The 18,748-nt window shown below is 45.8% G+C and overlaps 2 protein-coding genes across 2 annotated transcripts in view; both read right to left on the reverse strand.

Moving 5' to 3' along the window:
* Nucleotides 1-9,673, reverse strand: part of RTCB (RNA 2',3'-cyclic phosphate and 5'-OH ligase) — a 15,028-nt gene extending 5,355 nt beyond the window's left edge. Inside the window, exons 1-8 of the mRNA XM_006028018.2 lie at nt 9,478-9,673; nt 9,257-9,335; nt 6,827-6,894; nt 4,737-4,836; nt 2,848-3,004; nt 1,911-2,067; nt 962-1,121; nt 1-118 (exon numbers count right to left, since the gene is read on the reverse strand). The exon at nt 1-118 is cut by the window's left edge and continues 55 nt beyond it. Coding sequence (XP_006028080.1) covers nt 1-118; nt 962-1,121; nt 1,911-2,067; nt 2,848-3,004; nt 4,737-4,836; nt 6,827-6,894; nt 9,257-9,335; nt 9,478-9,570 — 932 coding nt within the window. The 5' untranslated portion in view covers nt 9,571-9,673. The remainder of the gene's footprint in view (nt 119-961; nt 1,122-1,910; nt 2,068-2,847; nt 3,005-4,736; nt 4,837-6,826; nt 6,895-9,256; nt 9,336-9,477) is intronic.
* A 5,097-nt stretch (nt 9,674-14,770) lies between these two features.
* BPIFC (BPI fold containing family C) overlaps nt 14,771-18,748 on the reverse strand; it is a gene marked incomplete at its 5' end in the record, with an annotated part of 17,451 nt that continues 13,473 nt past the window's right edge. The window contains 3 exons of the mRNA XM_025209331.1: nt 14,771-15,212; nt 16,607-16,683; nt 17,800-17,863. Coding sequence (XP_025065116.1) covers nt 15,171-15,212; nt 16,607-16,683; nt 17,800-17,863 — 183 coding nt within the window. The remainder of the gene's footprint in view (nt 15,213-16,606; nt 16,684-17,799; nt 17,864-18,748) is intronic.

Raw genomic sequence — 18,748 nt, forward strand, 5'->3', positions numbered from 1 at the left:
GCCATTCCTTTTAAGTAGTCCTGTCCCTCTGGAGAAGCAATCCTGGCACATGCCAGCTGGCGATCATTCACTATGATCTTGTCTCGTTTCATAGCTTTCTCCATGGCCACCAATGCATCTGTGGAAAAACATGCAAAACAAAGTAGCATGCATCTTTTTGCTCTGAAGGAGGTAATAAGTCTGAATTTATAGACAAGATATGCAGCTCTCTTCAAAGATTAGATTAGGGCTTTTGATTCAAAGCTCACTGAAGTTGGTGGAAAGACTCTCATTGAACTCTAGAAGGATTTGGATTGCAAAGCATCTCTCTCTCTCCTCCCCTCCACCCCCAAAGTAGATCATTGAACCTTCTAGCTATACAGAGGAGGTTAAAGTGAATCTGTGGTATAACAATTTCTGCTGTACAGAACTTTTCAACACCATCTTTAGAGAGAAAAGAAAGAGAAGTGTGTGTGTGTGTGCGTGCGCGAGACATTGACTTATTGCACTAATGAGTTACAGTGCCTTTTCTTCTCTTCCTAATATTTCTGCCTCAGAAATAATCTGCACGCGCACCCCCCCCGAGCTTGGCAGTGCACCCCCTGCAAAAAAGCGCCATTAATACTGCCGGTGGTTTGCGATCGCAGCTGGCTGCCGCTGACACTGCTGGCAGCATCTGTGGGTGGTTGCCGACCATTGGTTGGCACTCATCACAACCCCCCCGGCCCCAGCACTGTGGCCAAGCGCTAGGGCCGCCTGCAGGAGCTCCTTGCTTGCCGCCACCATGCTCCTGCCACTGCCACCGCCTGTGGGAGCTCGCTGTGGCCCCCCAGCCTCCGGGGGCACATGGTGTTCATGGCCAAGACTATCCTAATAAGCTCGATTTGACAATGTTATTTGTTGTGAGCAAGCTGCAAAGCATTACAAAAATGTTGTAATACCTGGAAGAAGATAGAAAGTAGCATGTTATCACAAAATATACCTGTAGCAACTTGGTGGCCCAGACCTCTGCTGCCACTGTGGATCATTACACACACTTGTCCTTTGTGGTCGATGCCCATCTTCCTGGCAGCATACTCATTATAGATGTCATCCACAACCTGGATCTCTGCATAATGGTTCCCTGCTCCCAGAGTACCCAGCTGTCAATTAGAAGAAAACTTTACTTAATATTGATTTGACATGGGAAAGAAGATGAGCCTAAAGCTGACTTGGTGGACTAAGGCACCTCACTTAACCTTTAGGTCTCTTTCCTCAGCTATGAACTGCCAATTACCTACTTTACAAGGGAAGTGTGAGAGATAATTAGGATCTATTAAATTAAAAAAAAAAAAAAAAAAAACTAAAATGCTATGAAACTACATTATATTAGTAAGTATTAAAAGGAACTGAAAGACAAGGCCCTTGAGTTGCATTCATAGCACATTATCTTAATTTAGCTGCATACAAACCTGAAGACTGACAAATCACTGTGAAAATGGGACTAAGTTACATTATTTAGTCTAAGGGGTGGGGTGTGGAAGGAGGGAGAAGCAGGTAACACACCACTGCTAGCTCATACAACAGGGAAAAAAAACCCGACAAATAAACCTCTAGAGTAACTACAATTGTTAAGGGGCTGGCAAAGATTAATAGCCAAGGAATCACCCAGCCCATACTAGCTATTTATCAACATAAAGGGAGGGTGCCTCACAAACTCTTTACTATAACCTATTTTAATATATAGGTAGGATTAGCAGTACACTTCTCTGGTTATGTTTCTTTTATTCCACTTCTGAGAAATCACCTTTAAAAACAAAACCCCCAGATGACTGATACACGCACCCTGAGAGCTGACACAGGGAATAACGCATGGAAATGACAGGATCTACTTACTCATTTTGTCATGAGAAAGCTGGGAGAGCTTACCACCACTTCACAAGTAACATTACCTGAGGCAGACCCCTTTTCTTTGCTCTTGAGGAGACCTTATTAGGATCAGCCTGCAGCATCCTCCCATATTCCTCACAGTGCTCTTTGTCCTCTGCCCAAGCATATCCTTCCCGAAGAGACCAGTCCACACCCATCTCCAGGGCCTCTTCCAAGTCCCTGCAAATCAAGATGCATCCATCAAGCTCTTAAATAAGCATAAGCAGTAAGTGCCCCTGCTGTGTGAAATAAGGTTGTCATCCAAGCCTTTCTTGACAACCCAAAAGCAAAGACTATAGTCACTTGTTATTAAAACTATTTGCCAATTCATCATGTCCTCTCCTGCTTACTAAAATGAAAGCTGCCTTTAACATTGCTGCCTGCATTTGGGCATGGACAAATGCACACTTGGAGCAGCTTCAGAAGGGAAGATGCCACTGCTGCTGCTCAGGAACACAGAGCAGCTGTTATGCTTCCACTTGTTGCATAAGCCTGTAGACAAGTGAGCTGAACTGTCCAACTTTAACCTAGGATTGAAATTGGAGAGGTCTTGCTACACTTCACTAGAGTTTGCGGCACACTATTATAACATAAAAGTTGGCATGAGAGCAGCAACTCCCTCTCCCCTTTGGAAGCCACTCCAAGCACACATTTGTCTATGCCCTTATTATAGAAAGCCTCCATTAGGAAGAGTGATAAATCACTCAACCAATCCTCAGTCTTCTAGAGAACCCCTAGGTCTGTGCTTTAATGATTATTTCAGCCCGTGGGGACTGGGAGAAGTGAGAAGCAACTAAACAGCTCAATAAGTTCCCTCATTTTCCTTTCAGCTCTCCACCTGCTTTGTTAAGGGGTTTACAAAGGATAAGCACTCTTCATCCCTAAGACGCACACAACCTCCCCCCCCCCCCCAAACAAACAAACAAACAAAAAACAACCCACCAAAAGTCATCTTCTTACTTGGCATTCATGGGGATGACACCCTTGGAACCCACACCCACAGGAATATGGTCAAACATCGCCTGAGCAAGCTGTTCCTTCACAGGCTGTACATCACATTCATCCAGATTCGTACGCAGTAAGCGGACACCACAGTTGATGTCAAAACCAACACCACCTGAAAAAAAGTGTAATGCTCAGAATAAAAACACAGTTCACAGAGTATTGCTTATTTGTGAGGCACAAAGTTTTATGTTGCGATTTTCTCCCATAGTCATGTTAATGATGATGTGCTTCCTGACAGTATACTGGGACAGGAAGCCTTCTTTGGTCTTCTGAAAGAACAGCTGTAGACTGCTCCATGTCAAGGAATTTACCTGCAGTCCTGAGGCTCCTGACAAACTAATGGTGAAACCACCTAAAGAGGGTAAATTCTGGAACACTTTTAACAGAGGCTATAGCTCCTTCACTTAGTGCTGCAAGGATGCCGTAGTAGATCAGGGGTACAAAAAGTGCAAGCCTTCACAAACCTTTTACCTTATTAACCACTAGAACAATGTTACATAAGCTACACAACACATTGGCTTCTACCCTACCAAGATCAGGCTTTTCCATGTTCAGTTGCAGCTATTTAAAAACAGAAGTCTGAATTCAGGTAGGTAGCTCCTAATATGCTGTCAACAGTAACAGAGTCAGAGAGCAAGCTCTCTTACTGGCATGTCTGGCATGAGAGTGCAAACTTCTTGGGTTATGTTAAGAGATACTTTATTGCAAAACTAGAAGGGATCAGCAAAGTAGTGAGAAGTCAAGAACATGGGAAAAAAAACTGAAAGGGAAAGACTGGAAAGAATGAGATTGTTTATCTTAGGAGACACATAAAAGGGTACAAGACCTGTATCTATTAAATAAGGCAGCGGTTCCCAACCCTTTTTCTTTTCCTGTGTACTGGGATGTGTCAAACGGGCTGCCTCCCTCCCGGGGCTGCCTCACCCCCCAGTTTTAATCCTGAATATGCCTGCTGGCAGTGAAAACCGCTTGCCCAGGTGGACAGATGGGGGTTTGAGCAAGGGCCTTGTGCCACGACCCAGCAGCCAAACACTTCATGGCTCATGGTTGGGAACCTTTGAAATTAGGGCTGGTCAGAGGAAGGTGGATCAAAGGCTTCTGCTCTCCTTGTCACATAAGAAGGGGCCATCTGACGAAGTTAAGTGGAAAGTTAAAAAAAAAATTGTTATATCAGGAAGGAACTCTGAATTTTGTACCAAAGAAAGATGCTGAGGCCAAAGACTTAAGATTCAAGAAGTGCTTAGATGTTTACCATAGCTAATAGCAACTCAAGGTATTCTTGCTACTCATATAAACCCTTTCCAAAGGGTAAAAATAAACAAACCCAACTCATTTCAGGTGTAAGCCAATCTCTAACTCTTAAAGACCAGAGCTACTGTTGAATGCCAGCACGGAAATATCTGTATAGTGTTAATAGGAGTCAACTGAAACGCTCTTCAATATTTTGCCTGTTTAAGATTCTAAATCCTCAACATAACCCAAAAAGGACATGCATTTTAAATACTTGAAAATAAAAACCCTTGTTCTTCTTTTATTCTCTATACTAAAGAAAAGCTCAGAATTCTAGCTTGTCCTCTCAGTGAACCAGACAGCAAGGCAGTACAATGAGGGCAAAATCCTTCCTAGTGCAGGCGATTTGGATATAATTAGTTGCTTCATAACAGATACCCAGGTGTCTAGGTGCAGAAACTTAGGACTCGGTAAAGAAAAAGCCTTTTGCATCACTATTAACACGTTTTGTTTTTCACTTTTTTATTTTACAGACCTGGAAATCTCTAAAAGCAAGAAAAACGCCCTAGAAGATTTCTAATAGGTAGATTAGATCAGATTCAAGTTAGTCTTACCTGGTGACACCACTGCCTCTGGGTCACTCATATCAAAGGCAGCCATGTTGCCAATAGCAAACCCATAGCCAGAATGGACATCGGGAAGCCCAATGGATCTCTGAAAGTAAGTTTAAACAGGCTTTTAAAATACACATCCTTGTATCAGAAACAAACTACATACCAAGACCCTTAATTGTTTTAGGGAGACTTGCCATGTGGATAACTGGTTTGTTCATCTGCATCAGAGTTCTCAAATTCAGTGCTGACACACAATGCACCCTATGGACTGCAGTCAAATGGTAGCTAAGCTAATAAGGTTTTAACCTTCAGGCTTCAGCTGCCTCAGGCAAAATTCATCTTATTCAGTGAAGCTGGATTTAATATGGACAAACCCATGTTCAAAAGGCACAGAAGCTGAAAAGGGACTGGGGGTTAGCCACAATGCTAGCAGACTGCAAAGCACAAAAGAAAAAGGGAGAAAGCCAAGAAATAAGAGCAAGCAGAAAAGACTGCATGTTTTCTATTCTTAAAATGTATAATTACATACAAACCCAATGACTTAAGAACACAGAGTAATGATGCAGCATGTAAGAGACAGGTAAGTAAACTGGTTTGTCATTTATGTTACGATGATCCACAAACAAGTGAAGAGCTTTCACTGATCCTTTACATCCCTTAAAAGTAAGCTTGAAAGGACTTTTCCCTCAATATAAAAAGAATAATAATAATATTATTAGTAGTAGTATTAATAAGTGGGGATGCTCAAGCATTTCCCCACATTAGAAGTCTGATGTTTTTGCTGAATCACCATGACAAACAATTAAACTATGCAACAGTATCAGACACCAAATGAAATTAGTAACATACTATGCCCCCCACACCAAACACTGCCTAAAGAACGCCACATTCTGGTGTCCTTTCCCCTACACAAGTACATTGGAACACAATGCCTCATTTCCAACAGGTAGAGGCAAGGAACTGCACCAGAAGTCCCACAGAACATGACTTTAATAACCAAATACAGAACAAAGGCAGAGACATACACACAGATCAGACATCTGCCATGGCTGAATATTAAGCCCCTTGAGGGGATATAATATATTCAAAGTTCAGGAGATACCATGAATGAAGCAATACTCCAGTACCATATTTGCTTTTTGAAGGCTTTCACTGTAATTATATCCTACTTGCAAGAACATAGCTGTTGACTTATTACACACACACACACACACACACACACACACACACACACACACACACACACACACACACACACACACACACACACACAGAGAAAAGGCTTGATTTCAGAGGAAGGTTGGCAGAGCTAACATGGAAGACAATACAAGGCAGGAAACATGGATGCTACCCATTAACAAGGGAGAATCTGTTTCAAAATTTAACTGGGAAAAGGGGTTCTAAGCCTGCCCTACTGCACCTTTTCCACTGTACAAATAAAACACAATACTGGAAGTTCTTCAGGATGAAGCAGTACTGCAGAGATGTACAAAAGCTTTCACACCAGTTACATGCACTACGCCTGGCTATAGGTAGTGCCAAGTCATTAGCACTAAATTCAACTTGCATTTTAAGCTTCCCAACTCTCTACCAATTTTAAAACTGCACTGCCAAGAACTTGCACCCTGCAAGAGTTTCTCCAAGTTGATTCTCTCAGGCTCCACTCAGTATATAGACTGGTTACCAGAAACATCTTATTGATCGAAGGGATCTTTAGTAGCTACTATGAGCCACATACAGTAGTTCTACTCAAAATGACACTGGCATGGGCTTTTTTCCTCCCTTACAACCGACCACAGACTGCTTCTGTTAACAGTAGCAGGAAGCAAGGCCTACGTAGCAGGAGAAGAAAATAAATCAATTTGAAAATGATTAGACAAGATCAAGTTGATGTAATGCCTAAATACTTCTGCTTCTGTCAAGCGTATTTGGACAGGCAGCCCTTGCAAGGGCCAAGAACCCTTTTGTCATGGGCAGGCTCCTAGCACAGACTCTTGTAACTTAGCCCTCTATGTATCTTTCATTTGGAAAAGAATACTATTCAGAAACATGAAGGGAAGAAAGAATAATTCTTCAGAGCAGTTACTCACATGGACAATGCCAGGTAGTGCAGCCACATTCCCAATTTGTTTCATGGCAGGCAGGAAGCCACCAGCACCTGAAAGAAGACAACTAAAGGCTCATACAAGGAGCATGAATCATACAAGCACGTTTTGAGTTGCTGGCTCAACTCTGGGTAACCTTTGCTCATTACTAATTTGTTCCAATCTGACACCCCGCACTTCGGGGGTGGTAGAGTTTCACTACCCACAGATTTCCTTAAGTTCTCCTGCTATTGTTTTGTACCAGTGTAGGGATGCAGATTTTTTGGGCTGATAGCAATGGCCAATTATTAAAAAGCCATATCAGCCGATACCAATCCGATTACTGATATGCAAGCCCGGCAGCTTGGAGAACAGAGTCTAGCTGGTAAGTTGGGGTGGTGTGGGGCTGGGCATAAAAAAATTGAGGCCCCCACAGCAAGGGAGGGAGTGAGGCAGGGGCAGGTGCTGCCCAGCCAGGGCAGGGAAGAGCACAGGACAAAGCCCCAAGTGGCTTGTGAGGGTGGCTCCTGTCGCTGCTCACAACCCCAGGTAAGGCATGGGGGCCCCCACAAGGCGAGGGCAAGGGAGGGCTGCCACTGTAGGCTGGGACCAGTGCTGGGTTCTTCCCCACAGGGTTGTTGGTGGTGCTGGGAGGAAGAAGAGGCTACAGAGTGGGCTAAGCCACCTCAAAATTCACCAGAGCCCCAACCCCTGCTCGCAGTGCCACTATTGCCTGCCCCCAGCGCAGCCTCACCCTGCCCCCGGAAGAGCCTGATGCTGCCCCCAGCGCCAGCCTGCAGCAGCTACCCGCCCCCCCTCACCTTGCGCACAGATCTGGGAAGTGTGTCCCTCATGCCTCCCCCAGCGGCGTGCGCAGCTTCCCCCCCCCCGCACCTCTGAGTGAGCCACTCAGGGCTCTATCCCACTTCCCACTCTAGCTGGGCAGTGCCTGCCCCTGCCCAATCACCTGTCCCACTCCCTCCCTCACCACAGGGGCCTCAATATGCCTCCCCCTGTCCCTCCCCTCCAGACTTACCAGCCAGATGCTGTTCTCCAAGCTGCCAGACTGGCTGTGCGCATGCTGCTGCTGTGCCCATGCATGCAGCATTTATTGGCAACATTAAATTGGCCACATCAGACAAAAAAGGATGACTGCTGATAATGTCAATTTTCCTTTTACTGGTGCCAATACGATATGACCCGATGCATCTGTGCACCTCTGTAAATCAAGCTGTACTAGAATAGAGCAACTGCAGGCATTTTGACATCCTATAAGGCCCTTGGACAGCAAATAATGTTGGTTCACAATTTACATAGTGCTTCTACCTGTGCTAAAGTAGGAGATTTTTAGGAAAGAACCCCCCCCCCCAAAACCCCAACAAGACGTGACCAATACTCAATTAAGATGCACCCAAACTGATTTCTGATAGAAGAGCTGTTGATGCAACAGAAAGCAATACCAGAAGTGACACTTGTTGGCAAGTATCAGAAATCAGAGTAACTGGGCCACAAGAAGTAATCTTATTTAGCCTCTCTTCAGAGTCCTTTCCAGGTCACGGCTGAAGTATGCCCCGTGTGCTGGATCCAGCACTCTCGGTGCCAGTCCTGGATGTCCGGCATGTGATGTCTGCTCTGGACAGGGCAGGCGTATAGCATGAGGCCCGAACTGGGTGCCACATGCATCCTGCAGCTGGTGCCCTTCACATGGGGCTGATCCAGTACTGCGAGACCCAGGGGCAGCACTAGGGGCTGGGACTCCATGGGTCAGATCCTTTGTCACTGCTCAACTGGAGGTTTTGAAAACCTGGCCAGACAAAACTCTGGCTGGGATGAGGTAGGCAGGAATGGTGCTGTTGTGAGCAGAGGGAGTGGACTAGATGCCTCCTGGGGTCCTGTCCAACCCTCATTTTCTATGACTCTGACTACAGCAGCAGTGCCGCCTGCCTGGCCCCAGCAGGGCTCTCCACTACCAGGTCCTAAATATGGAATTATTGTATTGGAAGCTCAAAATTAATCGCATTTGCTGAAAAATATGCAGAAAAGCATGCAAATGTCTTATTTACTTTATATCGCTCTCTCTAAGTCACCAGTGAGCAAGTGAATGAGAACTAGGTCCCACTTGAAGCATTTATTTCGAGGGAAGCGTCATAAGAGTTCTGGCAGCAAACCTAGAAGTCTGTTAAGATTTCCTGAGTAACCTGGGTTTTGCATAAGCTGCACCAATTGGCTGCCTACAAAGTTACCACACGTTTACTATCACTGATCGCACGTGGTACCAGGGTTGACATGATGGTACCCCGGGGCAGCCCGGGGGCGGGGCTCGCGGCCGCAGCTCCAGTCACTGGGAGCAGGACCCGAGTTCCACAAAGGAACGTGAACGTTTGACCCCAACGGCAGGTCCGGGGGGGGGGAATCCGCGCAGACGCGGGCACTCACCGCCGCCGCGGCAGGCGTTCCGCAGCTCCTCGAACATGAGCTTCTCCAGCGGGTCGTTGACATAGAAGACGCCTTCCACCTGCGCATGCGCCGCAGTGAGCAAAGGCCACAATCAGCCCCGAGGGGAGGCCCTCCCGCCCCCAAGCGCGCGGCCTCCACGGGCACGTCCGCTCCCCCCCCCCGGCCGGACCGCTACGGCCCCGGGCCAGCCCCGCGCTCACGTTCATGTTGGGCACAAAACCCTTCTTGATGCGCCAGCAGTTCTTGTCGAGCTTATCCAGGTACTGCAGCTCGTCATTGTAGCTCCGGCTCATGGTGGCGGTGGCGGCTCCGTGTCACGGTGGCTCTATAGCGCCGGCCAGATGCGGACGGAAGCCACCAAGGCTCACGCTAGCTGAAAAAGCGAGAGTCTGGGGCGGGGTGAGGGAGATGCCCGGACGGGATCCCCCGAGGCTCAAACTTCATCAGCTTGTTGTCTAATTGCTGGCGCAGCGTTACCAGGTGTGCGATCATGACTGTATTTGTGCCACTGCAAGCCTTGTACGGTCAGTAATAGCAACAGTGTTCAAAGGGCACGATAATTTTGAGGCAGCTAATTGATACAGCATACGCAAAACTCAACTAATATGCAAATTGACACAGCACATGTAAAACTCAACAACTCAGGGAGTCCTCAACTAATTGTTGGGTTTGTTGTCAGCACTTTCTTATGACGGCTTGCCTCCGAATAAAGAAGTGTTTCAGCTTTGACGACCCAGTTCTCACTCATTCACTCGCTGGCGACTTACAGGGAGGAATATAAAATAAAGACGACGACTTATTTGCATGCTTATTTGCATATTTTTCAGCCTACGATACTTTTTCAGCAAATACAGTAATTTTGAGCTTCCAATGCAATTTCATATTTAAGATCTGGGAATGCTGACCAGCCGGAAGGGACCCCTGTGGTGCCCCCTAGACCCTGCCTTGTCTCTGCAGTAAGTGCACAGCGCTGGCAGCCTTCTCAGCCGGTGGGGCAGGGGGCAGTGCACCTGGCTCGGCCTGACATCATGTGTTAATGGCAGACACAACAGTACCGATGAGCACCACACCCCAGTGCTAAAAGGCAGGGAGCCCCACAGAATGGAGCTTAGGGGGCTGCATTAGTATCCGAGGAGAGGAGGGCTGGAAGGGGCTGCACAGGGTCATCTAGGCTAGGCCTCTGCTCAAGGTAAGATCCTCCCTGCCCATGGGTGATGTGTAGGGGTGCATGTGGGTGCACATGCACCTCCTGAGCATGCAAAAAGGTGCCACCGACAGCTTGTGGGCAGTCGCTGCTCGCCACCCTGCTGCTAACACTGTCAGTGGCATTTGTGGGTGGTCCATGATCCCCGCTGGCTGCTGCCAATGCTTGCGGTGGCATCTGTGGGTGGTCGCTGACCCCTGGTCGATGCTCGCCCTCCCCCCTGCCACCAACAGTGCTGGTGACGTCTGCGGGAGCTCCCCTGCTTACCGCCACCGCGCTCCCACCGCCGCCATGCCCGCCCAGCTGCAGGGGGCACACGTTCATATCCCTGCCTGGACCATCCTGGCCATGTGATGAAGGAAACTTGGCTTCATAGAGTCCTAGAGAAGCAGGGCTACAGAGACCTTCCAATGTCGCATCTAGTCCAACCGCCTGCCTGAGGCAGGAGCATCCCTCTCCAAACCATCCTATCCAATCCCTAATCTAAACTCTGCATTAGACTGTCAGTTGACACAGGCCAGACACCCTCACTTACTGCAGGTGAAGCAGGGGAACCATGGTGGCCAACGTCCTGCTTCTATAAAACGTCAATAGATGCTCAAGACATCCTGGGTAGAGGGCCACACAACCCCTGTCCGTACCAATCTGATCACAGGGCAAAATTCCTTCCTGACTCCAAAAGTGATGATCAGCCTGACCCTGAGCAGAAGAGCAATACCCCTCCACAAGGAACCTCTGGCTTTGGTCCGTAAAGGTGCACATCTATCCTGCCCTTAAGCCAGGGGTGGGCAAAATGGTGGATCCAGCTGGTGGCCAGACCCTATTTCCCAGCAGCCCCTGCCTGTGTTGCTGCAGCCAGTTTCCACGAAGACCAGCAGCATGGCATGGTGACAGCTTGAGGCCAGGGTTTTTGAGACTGGCCCCAGCAGTGCTGGCAGGGCACATGGCTGGGTGGGGAGCTGCTCTGGTGCTGGGATCTTCCAGTGATGACAGTGTGGTCTGGAGCCGGGGCAGAGCTGTGATCCACTTCCCACCTGCCTCGCATGGAAATCCCGCATTGTCATGGCGCTGCAGCTACTGGCATTTCCATGGAAACTGGCTGCAGCAACATGGGCAGGGGCTGTTGGGAAATGGAGTCCGCTATGGGCCTCATCTGGCCCATGGGCCGGACTTTGCCTGGCCCTGTCTTAAATCCTCCCAGCCAAGCATCTGTCCAACCTTATCTTGAAAACTTTCAGAGAGGCAGATTCCACAGTGTCTCTAGGTGCCTGTTCCAATGCCTGACCACCCTCAGACTCAGGCAGTTCCTTCTAATCTCCAACCTGGATTTCCCCTGTTGCAGCTTGAGGCCATTGCTCCCATCCTGTCCTGTGTGGCCAGAGAAAAGTCCATCTCCATCCCCTCTGTAATTGCCGTTCACATATTTGAAGACTTATCATATCCCCCCATCAGTCTTCTCTTCTTCCTAGCCCTAGTTCAGAGATCTCAAAGATACACAGGGTGTGCTGAATGGCCCCGTGTGCTGCACAGGTTACCCATTCCAGCTCATGTCCCAGAGTGGCGGAACAGCTTCCATGAGCAACACAGCCCCCAGAGCCATGCTGCACGGGGCAGCCTCTCCGGGGCTGCACTGCACAGCCCTGTGGCAGCAGCAGCTCCAGATCCGGAATGAAGGGCTGGTCTGTGGGTCCAGTGTGGCCCACGGATCAGCCCTGTGCCACTCATCTGACCCATGGAGCTGGATCAGTTTGAAATCCCTGCCCTACTTCTTAAAGTCTTTCCTCATAAGTCTTGTTTCCCAGGTCCCAAATAATTTCTGCTGCTCTTTGCTGGATTCTTTCCAAACTGCCCACATCCTTCTTGAAGTGTGTGGCTTGGTACTGCAGGTGAGGTCTTACCAGTGCTGAATACAACCCAGTATATACTGTTGACTTTTTTTGCAACAAAAGCACATTGCGCATGAGTTTCGCTGTGCTGCAATCCATGAAGTCCTCTGAAAATAAATGGCCAGTGGGGCTAAAATATAAGCTGCTCCTCAGAGTACCCAGACCAGACTGAAAAACAAAATCCCGCTGAAAAAATGACATTTTGCTACATGCAGTAATTCTGGCTGGAAAATACTTTCAGTGATGTTTTTGGATTTTTTAAGTAGGAGATTCCAAAATGAACTTATCTGAAAATGTTCATGTATGTTTTCCAAAGCAATTTTTAAATTTCAGATTTTCATTTCCCCTTTCATGTTCCATTTTTGTCATCAGAAGCAATACAACTAATAGTTCCCACTGTAATCCCTCCTCCCCACACCTTTTTTCCCCTTTCACTCTGTAACTTTTTAAAACATCTTAAACTTTGGAAGAGTTGATATAAAAATTAAAATTGTCCCAGGATAAGTTATAAGTTGGAGACATATGGCAAAGTTACAGGGCTGACAAGTTGGACTATGCCACCCTATGATTTTAAGGCATTCAAAGTAAAAAGAATTACACTAGAAATGTAAATGGCCCTAGTGAGACTGGGGAGATTTGGGACTGTTATCTTCCTCAGGTCGTGTACAGAACTGGGAAGAAAGCACCAGTTTCTAACAGCACATTCTCTTGCTCTTCCTCTGGGGGAAAAAAGAAGCAGTAGTAGTGCATTTTTACATGAAGATAGCCAACTTAAATTTACCACTTGCTGTAAATATCCTGGGCACCATGTTTTTTACCTCAGTGTAGCAGGAGCAATCCCAAATGGAGGATATAGAGTTTCATAGATTGTAAGACTGGAAGGACCTTGGAAGATCATCGGGTCCAGCCCCCTGCACCAAGCAGGAAAGACAATTGGGGTCAAGTGACCCCAGCAAGGTGACCGTCCAGTCTCCCTTTGAAAATCTCCAGCGTAGTTGACTGCACCTCCTCTGGAGGGAGCTTATTTCACAGTCTGGCCACCCTGACTGTGAAGAACTTTTTCCTAAGAAGCTGACTATGTCAAAGTAATAGCTGCACTTTGCTTCCATTAGGACTTCAGTGTAAAAACATGTATTTTCTGCAGTGAAGACATAGCCTCAAAATCTATTCAAATTGGCTTGGACAGAAATAGTATCATGGATTGAAAACTAGCAGAACCCAGCTCTGATGCCATCTCAGACTGCCTGGCCACTTTAAGGTGGCCCTAGAGCTTTTCAACCCACTGGGTCAGGCATAGCCCTGGCTGTCTTGACTCAGATTTATGTTTTAATAAGACTATCTTCTGAAAAGGCTGAAGAAGAAAGAAAAGAAAGGGCAATGATAAACGGCAGTGCAGCAAACTAAGAGGAAGACAATAACATCTGAAAACATTCTGGTCTACTGAAATGCGTTTTTAGCTTCCACCCCATCTTCTTTAAAGAACTAAACTAGTTCATGGGGAAAATACTAATGAATTTCCAAAATGGTACTAAGTTAGACCAAGAGGGATTAATATATTTTACATGAGGAAATATTGAAATCCTTAAACATCTCTAAGATGGGTAAACAATGGCTAACAGGAGACAAGATAACAGTCTACAAACATTTGAAGCGTCTCAGCAACAGGGGCAGAGAGGAACAATTTAAAACAGTATGAGGGAGTACCATCTGGTATCATCTAGAATAAGTAGATCCAGCACTAATAAGAAGACACATTCTGCTTGAAAATATCTTGAAATTGAGATTGTGAAAGAGTTTTTCAAGAGAAAAGATTTAATTTGAACCCTGAAGACTTTAATCCCCATTGGAGTCAGGAGGCTTTGAAGTACTTTTGGATAGCTCCCATTTCATATTAAATATAACTAGGGACCTACTTAAAGCACACAGAGGTGAAGTAAATTTATATATATAAATTGCAAACTACTCACAACATCTGGTGCCATTTTCACGGTCTTTTGGGGGTTAAGTCCCTCACCTCCACTGATTGGCTGAGGGGCCCAAGCAGCCTCACCCCTGATTGGTGGAGACTGGCAGGGCTGCATAAAAGACAGCCCTCTTATCCAAATCAATGGAGGAGGTGGCTACTATCGTGGCTGGTCCCTTTCATGCTGGGAGCTCCCCTCCCTGGTGTGTTGAGGCTGGGCCACAGTGGCCTCTGGCTCCCACTGGGGAACCAGCATTTTATTTTTAGCTTGTTTTTCCCACCCCCCAGCAATTCCACACAAAATTGTGGGGAATGCCAGTGATTGCAGAAACCGCCTTTTTCAAAATTTCCATGAATATAGCAAAACTGCACAATGAACAGATCCCTAAATATAACCGATGCATTCATTTGAAAGTAGAATAAGTTTATACAGGGAACAGACCATTAAACGTGGCTCAGTAGCTGCATTTGTAACTCGTTGGCATACATTTTTCTCTCTGTAAAGAATACTGAAGCTTCCATAAAATACATAATAAGACTTCAATTAAAGAGAGATTTTAACCTTTTAAAACAGTTATTTTTTCAGCAGGTACAAAGTCCAGGATAAAAGTGCTTCCCCCACTTAACCATAGACACAGATGCCACAATATCCTTTTCCATGGTTCCCTGCTTGTTACAATCATTACATGTTCTGAATATTGCAGCACTCATTTCCATATTTCCTCTGGGCTTCTCTCTCAAATCAGAGTAAAAGCAATTTCAGTATAAAGGGGCCGTGGTCAGGCTTCAGAGTTATATCAGTTGTGAGGCTCCTGACCCATCCAAATGGTCTCTCCTTCCTTACTGTTCATAGTTTACATCTGTGGAAATCCACAGATAGCCCTGTGGACACAAGAACATTCAAGAAAGTGAAGTGCCTTAAATTACAGATGACTGAAACTTTACTTTTTCTGTTTTAACTCTGTACTAAGTGTTATGGGGTAAGGGTCTTTACGGAAGAGAAGATAGACTTAAAAAAATACAAGAAACTTTAAAAGGACCAAAACTTACGCACACAGACCTAGAATTTCCATGGGAGTTTGCTGCTTTTCACCATACTGCCAGCAGACACTATACCTAAAGTTTGTGGTTAGTCCTGGTAGAATCACCCTAGGCTAGAGGAAACTTCTGTTGGCATAGAAATGGTGCAGTGAATTTTGCTATACCACCTCCCACTCCTGGCTATTGGTGTAGGAAATGTGGATAGAGAGGAGGTGTAAATAAGATTTTCCTGAATGTTAATAGCCTCTTACTAGCTCCCATTTTGGTCCTTTGAGAGCTGTTGGCACCAGTGCAATTTAGGACAGCTTTCAGGTGGCCCCAGCTTATACCATGGTACTGGTCTGCCACAAAGATAGCCCATATGTGAAATGCAAAGGTAGCATATAACCATGTTGTATTCCCATTCCTGAGTTGTGTCATGCATTCTGCCACATCCCTATATCTGGGCAGTGTGGCTGGAAAGCGTAAAATGTGAGTCACTGGTGTAATAAGATTGGCTGGTTCATTTCTTTTAAAATTAATTTATTATGACTTCCAATTATGTAGCAGTCATGTAGCCAAATTAAGGGCTGAAGTCTTCTTGTGGCGAAACAATATGGGCAGCAGCAAGGGACAGTGGTAGAATATTGTCCTGTATTTTCCCATTTGTTTACCACAGCAGCAGTAACCACCAATTCACAGGGTATTTTGGGAAACCAATGATGAGCTGGGGTAAGTAACATCAGCAACTCATGAATTTTCAAAAATGTCCTGCATTTTAATCTGAATTATTATTAAATTATTACTCTAATTCTAATATATACATATAAACCACTAGTTGTTCCTGCCGCATGACGGTTGAATTCTGTTCTCATTTATATTTGTGCAGCCTGGCTGAACTCAGAGCCTGGGTATGCAAATTTAGAAAAGGTAAAAAAAAGCAGGTGCAACTTTTGACTTCCAGGAAGTTGCACCTCCTCCAGCTTTGAATTTGGTTCTCTGACCGCATTTGGCCAGGGGGTGGCAGCACAGTTAGTCCAGTTTTACCTTTTTCTCAAAAAAGAGATATTTATTTCTAAAGGGAAACTGCCAGTATGAAATTTTTCATCTTTAACCCAAGCACAGTTAATTGCTTAACTAGTTAAAGCTAAATGCAACCAGCATCCTGCCTGCAAAATGTCATATATACATAGAAAAAGCATGTCCTGTCAGGAAAGAAGAGGAATAAACATTTCATAAGCAATCAAGATTCTTACCTGCTCAACTTTAATAAGAGGTTTCTTCAAGGAAATATTGGCCAAGTTTGGGAGAGGGAATCCTTTTGTTAGTTTAGCTTAAGAGAAGACAGACAAAATGTGAATATATATATATATATATATATATACACACACACACACCACCACCACCTTCCTATTTCAATAGCTTCTATACCCAAGGATCTGAAGGTGTTTTATAGTTAATCCTCAGAAAGAGGTCAAGTATGATCCTTACTTACAAATGGGAAGAGTGAGGCAGAGAGAGTTCAAACAGACATCTTGCAAGGTCTGTATTCCGTGCAGTGTGCCCTCAGCTCCCACTGCCTGGACACCCAACACCTTGCAAGAAGTGCTCAGAATATCACATCATTGGGTCTGAAGAGATTGGGGCAAAGTGACCTCATGAGTTAGATGATGATTTGCAAATACAGAGCTTGTACTCCAACTATTACTAACATCTCTTCCTTTTTGCATAATTTCAGAGGGGAGAAATTCCTTCCTGTGCAGAAGACTGGCACAAGATCCATGCGTTCCTATTTTGAGGACTAAAGTGGGACTTAACTGGTGCATAAAGGCTTGTGTTGGTCCTTTAAACAGAGGTAAATTTCACTTTTAGTGATTTATCATGTTAACATATGGAGCAATGATATATTTCTCCATGTTCCTTCTCCAGGATAATTCAAGGGGCAAGTGAGGAACATCTAAGGTTGAGAAAGTAATTCATTTTCCATGCCCTTTCCATCTTTGTTTTCTGTGCTGAAGCTACAAAACAGTGTCAGTTGAAATGGTGGGTGTATGATGCATTTACTCGTCCCCTGTGAATCGGGGCTGATACCCTAGCTTGTTTCTCTTAGGTTACCAGCGGATTGTTGATTTCCACTTGAGCTAATGTGAATGATGACCTAAGAGTGAAAAGCACCACATCACATTATCAGTTTCCTCAGCTACGTAGGTTATGGCAACACGTTTGTAGTTAACATGTCAAAGACAATAAGAGCAGTGGTTTTCAACCTTTTTCATTTGCAGACCCCTAGAAAATTTTAAATGGAGATACGGACCCCTTTGAATTGTAAGTATGGGTATTCACATACTTTTAATTGATCATAGTCATCTTTTGTGGATCCCTTAGACATAGCTAGCAGAACCCTGGGTGTCCATGGGTCACAGGTGAAAATCTTAACCTCTGTACTTACCATTGGCTGATGGGATTATTTCACTGTGTAAAATGTAAAAGAAGAAATTCTCCAAAAGTGAGATCTGCCATGGGAGAAGAAAATACATGTAGTGTTCACTTCCTGAGATCTATAAAACTTTTGCTTTAATGTATGACTAAATCTTGGGTGGCATGTTATGAATGAGAAATCTCATAAAATGAGAAGGGTTCGTAGCAGGCAGATCGTGCCTGGCTAATCTAGTCTCTTTTTATGACCAGGTTACGAAATGCCTGGACACAGGAGGAGGGGTGGATGTCGTATACTTAGACTTCAGGAAGGCCTTCGATACGGTATCCCACCCCATACTGGTGAACAAGTTAAGAGGCTGTGACTTGGATGACTACACAGTCCGGTGGGTGGCGAATTGGCTGGAGGGTCGCACCCAGAGAGTCGTGGTGGATGGGTCAGTTTCGACCTGGAAGGGTGTGGGCAGTGGGGTCCTGCAGGGCTCGGTCCTTGGACCGATACTCTTTAATGTCTTCATCAGTGACTTGGATGAGGGAGTGAAATGTACTCTGTCCAAGTCTGCAGATGACACAAAGCTATGGGGAGAAGTGGACACGCCGGAGGGCAGGGAACAGCTGCAAGCAGACCTGGACACGTTGGACAAGTGGGCAGAAAACAACAGAATGCAGTTCAACAAGGAGAAATGCAAAGTGCTGCACCTAGGGAGGAAAAATGTCCAGCACACCTACAGCCTAGGGAATGACCTGCTGGGTAGCATGGAAGTGGAAAGGGATCTGGGAGTCCTAGTGAACTCCAAGATGAACATGAGTCGGCAGTGTGACGAAGCCATCAAAAAAGCCAATGGCACTTTATCGTACATCAGCAGATGCATGACGAATAGGTCCAAGGAGGTGATACTTCCCCTCTATCGGGCACTGGTCAGACCGCAGTTGGAGTACTGCGTGCAATTCTGGGCGCCACA

The sequence above is a fragment of the Alligator sinensis genome, unplaced genomic scaffold, assembly GCF_000455745.1.
Source record: "Alligator sinensis unplaced genomic scaffold, ASM45574v1 scaffold409_1, whole genome shotgun sequence".
In the NCBI taxonomy this organism is placed as follows: domain Eukaryota; kingdom Metazoa; phylum Chordata; order Crocodylia; family Alligatoridae; genus Alligator; species Alligator sinensis.